Source organism: Micromesistius poutassou (genome assembly GCF_964030765.1).
Source record: "Micromesistius poutassou genome assembly, chromosome: 12".
Taxonomy (NCBI): Eukaryota; Metazoa; Chordata; class Actinopteri; order Gadiformes; family Gadidae; genus Micromesistius; species Micromesistius poutassou.
The window spans coordinates 12443248-12455945 of NC_140282.1; the positions used below are offsets into that span (position 1 = coordinate 12443248).

Genomic DNA, 12698 nt, shown 5'->3' on the forward strand with positions numbered 1-12698 from the left:
TCACGGAGAGTTCAGGCTCGTCCTCGTCTGGATCGTCTGCACGTCTTCCTGGATCTGCATCCACGTGTGGGTGAGACTCACTGCGTTGTGTTTCTCTTGCCCTGCGAGCAGCAACCTAGTGCAACAACATAAGGACAAAAACGATTACATCTCCATATTGGATTGACTGTCACTATTTACTTACCTCACCCCCCCCCCACTCACACACCCACCCACCAAAGCAAAAATTAAGAAAAATTATTAAACAAATTCAACTTAACCTGCTAACTGTTGCAGTCCTTGTTATTCTAACTAGAGTTTCCGTGTGCGCTCAACCTCTAGTGGGTCAGGAGTTTGATTCAGAATCCATTGATTGTCATCGCACATATGTACAACGGAATCTATAGCAACTCCTCTCAGTGAACCAAAAAATGAAGTGCGAGATAAAAGCACAAAATAAATAAGTAGACCCAACCACACAGTGAAGTGAACTGGTAACATTGTACATATTACTTTTTATACTTAGAAGTAAGTATAAGAGATGTATCAATGTCGCAAGACATTTCGGGAGGCTCAAGGAGGAGAGTAATGTAAAATTTTTAGCAACAAAGTGTAAATTATATTACGTAATGTACATTAAATGTACATTACGGTACATTACAATAATTACATTATTGAAATAGGAAAGTTGCAGAATGGTTTTGATGCCAAACCTATGCTGAAGATAGCCATTGCAAGCTTGCTCCAAAGTGTCCGAGGGGATTTTTGTCACTGGTTGGACGTAGCCTCTAGGTGCCTCCATGTGTGGCTTGAAGAGGGAATGATCTCCGAAACGGAAAACCAACAGATGACTCTGAATCCTTTCTGGCACTTCAGACCTTTGACTTGTCAGTTTATCGCCTAAAACAACAGATCCAAAAGAAGCCTCAATCAATCTCCTCCTGCAATTTCACAAAATGGCAATTTATTCAGATTGTGTTCAATCACAAAAGCTATCAAAAGTTTATAGGTAATACTGAGTATTTCCCCGCATCACAACAGATGATGTTGCAAGGCTACAAAGGATGTGCGTGTACTTTGTGAACCACATGTGTGTTCATGAATCGTACATCCAGCTGTGGTTTACCTCGCATGAACAGAGTTTGCTGTACGGTATCCAGAGTAAACACAGGAGCCAGGGGGCAGGCCAGCAGATGAGTGGTGGGGGCGATCAAACAGCACACCGTGGCTTTATTGACGGCGTCCAGGAGGAACAACTCTCCGTTTCTCTGCAGCACGAGAGTCTGCGCCGTCGATCGATCACGCCATCAGAGGGCCAGATAACACATACACGGTTATGTTCCTCATCTTCCCCACATGCAAGTTAGTATTCCATCAACGTCGTTCTGCATTGTTTGGAAAGGATAACGATTCTTTATCCCTTTGCTGGAAATTTAATTGAGCCTAAAATCCGACCAAAGGGAATCAATCGTCATATGTCTCCTTGGATGAAGAGAGAAAAGTACAACAACAACACAGATAATAACATAGAAGGCAGGAGTGGTGGGTCAATAGAGATACAAGGTCAACGTGTCCTACCAGGCCCAGAAGGAAAGCCACTGATGTGATGGCAGAATGACGGCGGCCAGCTTCTCCCGGTCTAGATAATCACAGAAGCAACAGAGCTGAATCCGTTGTGGCGGTGAAGAGGTGAAAGAGTGTCCGGCGTTGCTACCCGTCGAGACAGCAATTATCAGAAGTGGGCACAGTGCTCACTGAAACTTGGGAATTATCTGTTCTTCAAGAAAAATGTGCTTTCATAACTCTTAGCTTGTGCTTTTTCGGGGTTGTGTGATTGCCGCCAGGGGTGTGTAAAATGGGTTCTTTCAAGTGTGTTCTTTGGCACAATAAAAGCCCTTTTCACTGCCCTTAAACCATGGCTGGAGGAAAAGAGCATAATGCCAATCTCTGCCATTTAACACTTTGGAGGACTTTGTGCATAAAGTGCAGGAAGGATTAAATTATTACCACTCAGAGAATCATCTTCAAAAGCAAGTGCCACAGTCAGGTGGGCAAAAACACCTCTTTATCCCCTTAAAATCACAGCAGAACACATGCACACACAAAAGCCCACACAAGATCGTAACACAAACACACACACACACGCACGCACGCACGCACACACACACACACACACACACACACACACACACACACACACACACACACACACACACAAACTTTCCATGAGTGTTTCATGAGAGGGTCAACAAGTCAACACTTCCACATCATCATCGTCATCCACACTACATTCACCAACGGGACTTGATCTGAACAGCTTATCGCGCGGCGCTCTGCCGACCTAGCTCCGAGGATCCCGGTGCTGGTGACGGCTGCCGAAGCGCCGGCGGTGAGCGTGAGGGTGGTCCCGCTCCTACAAGAGACCACGAGGTGCACCTGGCGGGAAAAGGGTGCAGGGACTCCGCCTTCCACAAACATCACCTGATGGAGGGGACTGTCTGCCTCGGAGACCACCACCACAGACAGGGGCGAGCCTGGAGAGAGAGAGAGAGAGAGAGAGAGACAGGGAGCGTGGAAGAGAGATACAAAGACAGGGCAAATGATGGAGAGACACAAACAGAAGCCTCTCTTGTCGACACGAGATTCATGTTGCAGTGTTTTAGCCTGCGCTAAAATAAAAGCCTGTGTCTCGCGGCCTGGTGGACACAACTTTGGCCTTCTGACATTGACTGAGTGGATTGAAGAGATGTGGCCGCGGGGGAGTGTAGTAAATAGACAAAACAAACTAACACTGCACGCAAAACTACCAGAGGGCAGGATGGCTCAGTGGTTGAAGTGTTTCACTCCCAGCCCAGAGGCGGGAACGACTGACCGACATCAGCAGTCTACCTGGCGGCATGCGGTTGGAATTGGGTCATCATTGGGTAAGATGCCCAACTTCTAGCATACGACTTAATGACGTGCTTGAAAGAAGACTAAATAGATGTCGCTTTGGATAAAAGTCGGCTAAACGACGTACTCGTAAAAGAGTAGTGTGGCTGGCCCCTTTGGCAGAATGTCTCAGCTTTGCCAGAGGAAGACTCGCAGAGTAGATGGAGTGAAAATGCCACCTTGCTTCGGATCACACATCGGCACTGAAAACTCATTCCGGTTCTGTGTATGCCTCGCCCTCGGCTAATGGTGTTGTAGCAGATGTAGAAATGGCTAGGTTGCACATCGCAGTCCACCGTCTTTGAATAGGAGTCAGTCATTTGATTAATATTGTATTGGGTGTTACCATCGCTGCTGATCTCTCAGTGCCAGGCAGAAATGGCATAGGTAGCCTGACACATGAATATAACACTAAAGACATGAATGATGTAGCAGGAGTGACCAAAATACATAACAGAATGTCATAAATGGCACAGAAATTACACATTAATATAAAACGAATGGCATGAATAACAATAATAATAATAATAAAACAATAATAAAAATAATAATAACGGGAGTGACTGAAAGCCTAACAGAAAGGGCATGGATATAAGCTCACTGATGCAAGACAACAATAGAAGGTGGACACCACAGAGACCCACTTGATGCTCCCTATCAGAGCAGGGAAACATCAAAGGGAAGTCCGGGGTACTGGCATTAGAGCGGTTTCAGAAAGCCTTTCATACGCACATTACGCGCCTCATTTGGCTAGCCACAGTGTATGTAGAGCACATATCAAGTATATACCAGTAATAATAAGGGCATTAGTCTAACTCTCATAACTGACCTGTCTGTCTGTCCCAGACCGAGACTAGGTCGGGCTCCAGACCCAGGGCGATGTAGCGGCTGCTCTGGCTGACGGCTGAGCAGACGATCTCCTGAGCGTTGGGCCACAGCATGGCTGGTCGTGGATCCCCATCTCAACCCAACCAAACCCAACACTCAAAATCAAGACTCAATACAAGGGGTTCAGTATCAGTCCTACGTGCCGTGACCGACGGAGATAACATACAAACTAGGAATTGACCAGTACCTGGATTTGGTAACTGGTAATTGGTCGTCTGTTCTACATATTCCTTTTTCCTTTTTTTTTTATTTTTTATGTTTTGAATTTCACAATCCCAATATTGTAACAGAGAAAATCCTACCTCGTTTATCCTTTGGCTTGCACAGGGAATACTGGAGAAGGTTATGGCTGCCCGTCCACCACAGGCAAATAGCCTCTGGCACCTCACCTAAGAGGATATATAGCACCACAAGAGACTGTACTCCTAACACATCATTCACCAATGTCCTTTAAATGGCTATTATATGAATTAAATAACAAGCAGGGGCTTGGGTAAAATATGGTCCACGATTCATCTGGACAAATAAATCTGTCAAAAATAAATATATATATATTTAAGAAGACATAAAGGTCTAACTAAGAGCTCGGTGACGCAGGGCTATGTGCTGGGGTGCTGGGCTCAGCGAAAGGCCACTGAAGCAGCAGAGACAGGGCCAGGCCAGTGACTCAGCAGACCACCAACCATCACTGGACTGGGGGAGACACAGCTTAAATAAGGGGGGGGGGGGGTGCCGGGGGAGATGGGGGGGGGGACCACAGGATGACTATTTTTGGATCAATCATGTGTCACTGAGAATGAGGAGGTTACAGATCCAGAGAAAAGCTGACTGGATCATGTCACACACACACACACACACACACACACACACACACACCGCACATGCACTGACACACACAGTGGTAGTGAGTCATAACAACAGAGTTGCACATCGCACATCACATTTAACAATTGCGCAGTCAAAGTTAAAAGAATGTAGTAGCGGTAATGCATCGCTAATGCATCGTCTTCTCTGTTAATTACAGACAGAGAAATCCTTGAGAAATGGGCCATTACAAATGAGCAGCTTAAGAGTGTGAGACTGATGCTTTGTGTGATCCTGTCTTGCTCAACAGTAGAACATAGCATTAATACATCCTGCATTAGGCCAAAAAGAAGTCCAGATTTCTGGGGGCTTTTGTGGGGAAGCTGTTATAAGATCTTAACTTAATTAGACCCTGGCATCACCACAGCTCTCCATTACAACTGCCTTGACCACACCAACGCCTGCCTAGTTGGGTTGTTGCTTGATTTGTGCAACTGGCATGGCTGAGTTAACATCATGCACTTGATGCTGACCACGAGCGTATGAGAGCTGTCTCCCATTCACTCTCTTTCTCTCATTCCCTCTCTCTGACTCTCACTAACTCTCTTGCGGAGTGCTCCATCCCTCTGCCTAACTAACTCTCTCCCTTTCTCTCTCTCTCTCTCTCTTTCTGTGCTCTCAGCTGGCAGCCTTGGCGGGCAACATGGCTGTACACCTTTTTCGCATTGTGATTATTATTAATCATACTTACTTATTTTATAACACAGCACCCAACACGTCCCTCTCATCCATACATCCGTGACACCGCTGAATTACACCTTGTGGTTATGTGGATTACCTGGTACCTTTGTATCCCAAATAATCAAATTACGGTCCTTTGTATCTCTGTTGCGGCCAAGAGCCTGTACTAACACAAACCTGTATGGGTAGAAGCTTCTGCACCTGAACCAGCCGACACTCCACACGGCAGCAGAAAGTGCATGCTGCCGAGGCTGGAATACAGAGTACAGATGCGGGTCTCAATGGGCTGAGTGGAAGCCTTAATGGAGCCAGCCTGCTTTATAAAACTGACAGTCTTTCATAGTTCCATTAATCTTGTACCACTGATCTCAAAACCGAACCAAATGAATAACTGGATGCCAATTTGGCTTTTAACACACTCTTTGCTCTTACCAGTCGAATCGTCTCCAGAAATGTATTATACCCAGTTATACGGTTGAATATATATCATCATCGTTCTAGGACGTCTGTCTATGACGCACACCACTGGGGAGTTGGGAACTCAATAATTAACGACCAACGCGGCCTTTGAACCATCTACTGTACCAAGGCTGGGTTCCCACGTGGTCTGGATAGGACCCGTACTGGGACCTGAACGCGGCTTCTTGCTTCTTCCACTGGTGAGCCCCGATCATGTGGTTCTGTCCAGAACCCATACCACCGCCAAGCTCTGCCCTCTTTAAGAGCTCTGCTGGATTCTGCAGTGATTTTCCTGCAAAGCAGCACATGCGTTCTGTTGTGTTGAACATACAAAGACGGAACCGATGGGACAAAATCACCGGGAGTGCAACATGGGGGACGAATATGAGCTGAATGCAAATTGTGTTGCACAAGCACACATACACACACACACACACACACACCTGCACACTAGAGCCCGACTGATACTGGATTTTAGGAGCCGATACCAATGTAAGGAGTAAAAAATTATAGATATTGATACATCGGCGGATATTTTAAAAATGTATATGAATGGCCGATATACACATTTTCAACGATACAGATCAACTATATATATATATTTTTTTTTATATATATATATATTTAAGCAATAGATCACGACAGGCTGTGGTATACGCTCATTATACCACAGTTAAGGGGCGTTGTCCGTCCCGACGCGCAGCGGAGGGGCGGCGACCCCCTTCACTGTGGTATAATGACCGTATATCACTGACTGAAGTGATCTATTGCTTTTATAAAACTTCAATCAGTGATATACGGTCATTATACCACAGTGAAGGGGGTCGCCGCCCCTCCGCTGCACTGTGGTATAATGAGCGTATACCACAGCCTGTCGTGATCTATTGCTTAAATATATTTATATATATATATATATATATATATTGTGGTATCCTGGGGTAGAACAGTTCCTTGGGATTTGGTGCTCACCCTCCAGCAATGCTTGGGGCCACAGCAACGTCATATTAAAACCATGAGCTAAAGGAACCAATGACCTGTAGTATCAGTTAAAGTATTTAGAGGTTCAACCACGACAGTAGAGGATTTATAAAGAGGGAATTACAATCATAAATCGACAGCATTTCATATCGGTGCATATCGGTAAACATATACACCGATACCCATATATCTGTGATAGGCCAAAATCGGCAGATAAAATCGGCTGGCCGATATAGGGCTCTATCGCACACACATAGGGACATATGCATTTTGGCTACATTTTTGTTATTAAGGTGCTTTTGCTGTACTGTAATTCTACCTGTTGGTATTTTGCCTGGAGTGATCTTCATCAGCACTGAGCAATGAGTGCAACTTACAGCTCCACCTGTCAGCTTCTGCTCATGAGGAAGAGATAAGGAAGAATAGCCAGGATTATAGTTTTGTCTTTATTTTACAATATTTTTGTGCATTTGAATGTATCAAGAAAAAATATTGTTTTTCTCTGAGTGAATGGATGAAAGTAAATATCAAATGTAACCCTAATCCTGAATTATGTAAATTATCTACTGGAGCTAAGTCTGATCTCAAGAACAAAACGATCCATACAGGGGAATATTCTGGTCCATTTTTGACACCTCCCTTCCTTTGACACCATCTGAAAATAATATAACTACTACTACACCCCAAGCCACTAGAGACTGCTAATGGAAAAAAGTACACATTTTTCTAACAAAAGGAACAAGGTTTACTGACATTAACATACAATGTAATACACATGTTAAATTTCATCACCTGGCTCTGAGGTGCTGCCTGCTTCAAGTCTTCAAGCCAGGATTCTAGGGGGAAGTGATAGATGTCCAACCAAAAAGCCCCATTACCTGACAAAAAATATTGATGTTTTACACCTCTTAGCATGTGGTCTGCTCAATGTTGCCTGTATGAAACCATCGGTACAGAGATGAAACACCTTACAGCTCATTAACGCCAATCCGAAATCTCCACCTTTAGAAAGTTCAAAGGTCACGCACACATTTCTCTGGTTGATGTCTTCCTGGTGAAGACAATGATTTCTGTCACTCAGATTTCATATTTAAAATACATTAAAAAACAACATGATTTACCTCATTTAAAAAACAGGACAAATAAAAGAAAGTGGATGAAAATACAACTAAATCAGAACTTTGACAATGCCTCCTTTACACATGTATCGCTGATTCATCCATGACTGCAGTTATAATGGCAGAACCAGCGCATAGGCCACTGTGAGTCTGTGACACCATTACAATGACCATACACACCGTCTTGTTGACAATCTTGAGTAGGTGTATCTTTTCAGCGCTAAGTGCGAAGACTCTGGCGGCACCTGCAATAACGGATCATGGTAAATACACTAGTTCCATGGTCAGGTTAATATGTGCACACATCGAAGAGGAGCAGCACAAAGTAACATCACTAAGACTGAATGAACCGACACATTTACCATTCCCTAGTTTTTCACTTAGAAGATGCTTTTATCCAAAGCCACTCAGTGATTTATTCTTATAGATGCATCGCATGAGCAAGTAGGGGCTTTAGTCACCTTGCTCAAGGACAGGTAGACTGCGGTCATCGGGGTTGAAACCAAACCAGCCACCTTTCATCTGTGATCTGCTTGAACAACCTGACTACTAGACTATCCCGCCCCCGCCCCCCTCCTGTCACTCACCCATATCGTCCACGGTGCTGATCAGATAGGCCTCCTGGCCGACGCCCGTCATTTGAATGGCGGTGATGTCCAGCCCGTCCTGGAGCCAGGAGGAGACGCCGGCCAGGGAGACGGCGCAGCTCACAGACACTCCCTGGGAGTGGCCCACAGCGAGGTACCTGCCGTCGCCTGAGCACGCCAGGCAGTTGGTGCACTCTGGAAGCTGAGATGGCCCCAGACGGACAGACAGACAGACGGACACCGACAGACAAACGGACATACGGGCGGACAGACAGTCAGACAGAGAGACGGGCAGACGGACAGACAGACATATTCACAGTGTTCACCATTGTTTTCTACCAGTGAGGCGAGGTAGCCGAGTTGCTTGTCTTTCGGTCAAGCATGCAATTTAGAGCCAGTCAATATGTGGAGTCAATGTATGGATTGGGGCCTATTATTGAGTTGGAAATAAGGAATAATAAAAAATAAAAAAAAAAGGGTTACATTTTTGATTGTTTAATTTCCAGCAAATAAAGGATGTATATAATATAAATAACAATAATGTGAATTATGAAACAACTTTACCATAACACTGTATACAATTGTATACTACTGATAATAATATAATGACAACAACAACAAATAGTGATACCTATGTACCTGCATGCAGCATTAGGCAAGAATGTTATTTTTGGATATATCTGCACTGCCACTTATACTGCTAATAGTACTACTACTTCTTCTACTACTACTACTACTACTAGGCTACTACTACTACTACTACTACTACTACTACTACTACTACTACTACTACTACTACTACTACTGCTACTACTACTACTACTACTGCTACTACAACTAACAAGAAAAAGATGAACAACGAACAAACAAAGCATGTGCATGTACCTGTGTATCAGCGGACAGCATGAGATAAGGATGCTTCTGGGATGCGCTCTTGGCTGTTTCTCTTTTCAGGATCGATTCCCAGGCCGTGCCTAGTAATCTGTCCAGGACCTTGTCTATCATGCGGTACGGCTGGGGCAGTCGATCCCAAAGTTCTTCAGGATCGGTCATAAAACTCTCGCTGTCCTTCTCACCCCAGTTTTGCTCAGAGGGCTCAGGAATAGCCATTGTGTACTTCTCTGCTGTAGGTCTACTCAGCAACCTGTATTTATAACAGTTTATTAATACAATGCTTCAGCTATTATTATTATAATAATATTTTTGTGGTGACAGCGAAGAATCTCAGGACATCAGACGTGAGTTCAAACTGCTCAGCGTCTATCAGCCTGCATATCCAACGTATGTGTGTATATTATAACGAAGGCCTAGAGATAGATTACATACTTGTTCTAAATTGATAAGCCCCGCTACATGTAGGCTATATCCCTTACCTGATCACGCTAGACCTCCCAAGGTAGAGCTCTTACCTGAGCGCCACTACCACCACCGCTAACCTAGGTGTTTACGCTTCGTGTCGCCATGGCAACATCCCGCTACACGTTTCCTCTCAACTCGCCGGCGTTTTCGTTTAACGGAGGAACGCCTGGAACGGGATGCTCCTAATGAGCGTTATTAGCGAGAGAATTTGTAATTGTAATTTTTGTCGTCAATAAATCCATATTTATTGTCGTTTTTGTTATTTTGTCATGTTCTTATTCTTCTCACTCCGGGTACAGTTAACTGGCCTACACAGCTCATAGGAAGTAAGAGACCGGAAATTGCAGTAGGGTTTGCCGGATAACGCTACAATTCATGCATATCACATATTTGGTCTTCTACTGGGAATAACATGTGTTTTATTTTCAAACAATGACAAGGCAAGTCAGTAATGCATTATTGATGTGGAATTGTCAACCTTTCAATTGTTTTGTGTTGTACACAGCGTTTGCTCTCTGTGTACTAATGGTAACTGTGTGCTTTCTTTCAGATTCATCATGTTAATACTGGTCGATTATCTGTGTTTGTGCACGTGCGTGTGTGTGTGTGTGTGTGTGTGTGTGTGGGGGGGGGGGGGGGGGGGGGGGGGGGGGGGGGGGAATCAAGAATACAATTTAAGGCCAGCCTTGCAATGCATCTTTTTTTTATTCTTTTGAATTCAGACAAAGAAAGTATACATTTGTAAAATGCAATTTATAAACAATGCAATTGAATGCATAATCTCCCTTTATACTACCTGTGAATGAAACATAGCTTTCCTTCAGCAGGTACTATAGCCTCACATTTAACACATATTTTGCAGTGCACACACTGGTGGTCGCTGGAGACACACACGCACAATCCCATCCCAACGTTGTTGTCAGCAAGTTTGGTTTTGATCGTCACTCGGACAGAACAGTGATTCTTTTACCCATAACTAATTGTACAAAGTCTTCAAATCAACAGCCGTCACTCTTAGAAACAAACACTGTCATTAACCTCCAAAGTCAATCTTGGGATTTCTCTATTTGCAAATCCTGCTTCACGACCACGGTGGCAAAAGGCAATGTGCCCTCCTTTAACCTGGAACACGAAATATTACAATATTCAAAGTACCTGAAATATCATCAATAATTACATTGGTACACTTAATCATAGGGTTCAGTTAATCAACCACTTCTGTGAAAGGCTACACATCAAAGACTTCCTGTGAAAGTCTTAATGGAATCTTCATAAGTCGAGAGTCATTGATAGGAAGTACTCCCTAATTGTGTTGTACTAAATATGGACACAGCTCTCGGCATAAGAAATTCATTAAGGCAGATAGCAGATGTCAGAAGAGGATAATGAGAACCATAACAATTGGCAGCTTGATTGATTGGTTGTGTCTTCTTAAGGCCTCTAATTCGTCGACTGTGTGTTTTGACATTCAGTGTAAAGGCTGCAACCAACGATGAACAATTACAGTACAACGTGAATGTCAATTCTGACAGCACTCTTTCCAACGGCATTGTGTTGGGGGCTATTGTGACAAACCAAAGAGTGGAAGGCCTCCTCCAACTTTCACCACAGCAGGTTGGAACCAATTTACATGTTTTAGACCAATATGGTCTCAAAGGTTCCTTCAAAAACAGGCCCAGTTTCGTAGGACGTGACAAAGATTCAAATAACTCTTTAGTGGTCACTGGAAGCCAAACCAGATTAGATAATAGAGAAAAATCCTCTTCCTAGTTGTACCATCTTGTTCTGCTCAGTCCCCCTCAAAATGTCTTCATGGTATAGATAAGTTTTTGAGAACTCAGAACAGAGAATAGTGTTAAATAAATACATCAGTAGTCCAGAGCATGAAAAATGAAATGCTGTAATTAACAATATAGATAAACCGTAAAAAGAGAATGTTTATCAAAAAGTGTGCATCAGTGGTCTACAGGCTTTAGCCTTTTGGTCCCTTGGTTGTCGTTCAAAAGGAAGGGGAATGGTAAATACTTTCATTGTAATAAAATAAAGCACAGTTTTATCGTTATCTTTTCCACCACTTCACCGTTTCTCATGCGTTTCTGATTCTAAAAGATTCTTCTCATTCTGAAGATCCAGCGATTACGCTGATCATCAAGTCTGTCAGATTCAACATATGTCTTCTTGTATCCAAACATGCGTCTGCGTCTGCATTTGAATTTGAAGCATTTTTGTCTAGGTCAAGAGGTCAGGAAAAACAACCAATGCTTCACAGGCGAAAAACATGACAGTTTTGACGTAGAATAAGGGTTGAAATTGAGATGTTACATGCGCAAGAGGTAGTGTAGTCCAATGTCAATAGATCAGTTGCTATATTTCCTAATTTACATTTTGAACACACATTGCTTTGTTTTGCTTGCATTAAGTAGTGTTTGAACGGATGAAAAACAATGCCGGGAATCCAGAATTTGTAAGTCATTTTCACTACCTCCTAAACTTAAACAAATTTCTTAAACCGACAATAGATAATTATAATAATAAAAATAAAAATAATAAAATAATAATAATAGTAATAATAATAATAATAATAATAATAACAAAAAACAATAATAAAAACAATACAAATAATAATAATCAAAATAAAATAAAAACTATAATCAATTATATTCGCTTAACTTATATGCACACATTAATATGTGAGCAAAAAGGGTGGTACCTTTAAAAGTAATCTCTGAAATGTTAGGGATATTATTTCATGTGGAGTTTCGATTTCAGACAGCAGAGTGGCTAGACTTTGAAGCAAATGGACTTAAAACAGTCCAGAGAGTCGACCGAGTCACTTTGTGTGTCTTTAAAGCAA

General features: G+C 43.0%; 1 protein-coding gene across 1 annotated transcript; it reads right to left on the reverse strand.

Annotated features, from left to right (window-relative positions):
• wdr93 (WD repeat domain 93) lies at positions 1–9595 on the reverse strand (the record flags this gene model as incomplete). The annotated part of the gene is made up of 15 exons (XM_084476348.1): positions 1–115; positions 693–879; positions 1106–1262; positions 1558–1618; positions 2321–2513; positions 3740–3871; positions 4101–4187; positions 5521–5594; positions 5929–6094; positions 7100–7175; positions 7573–7658; positions 7753–7831; positions 8079–8143; positions 8486–8687; positions 9371–9595. 15 exons carry the CDS (start codon positions 9593–9595, stop codon positions 1–3), a joined length of 1905 nt encoding a protein of 634 aa, XP_084332474.1.
• Positions 9596–12698: the final 3103 nt, after the last annotated feature.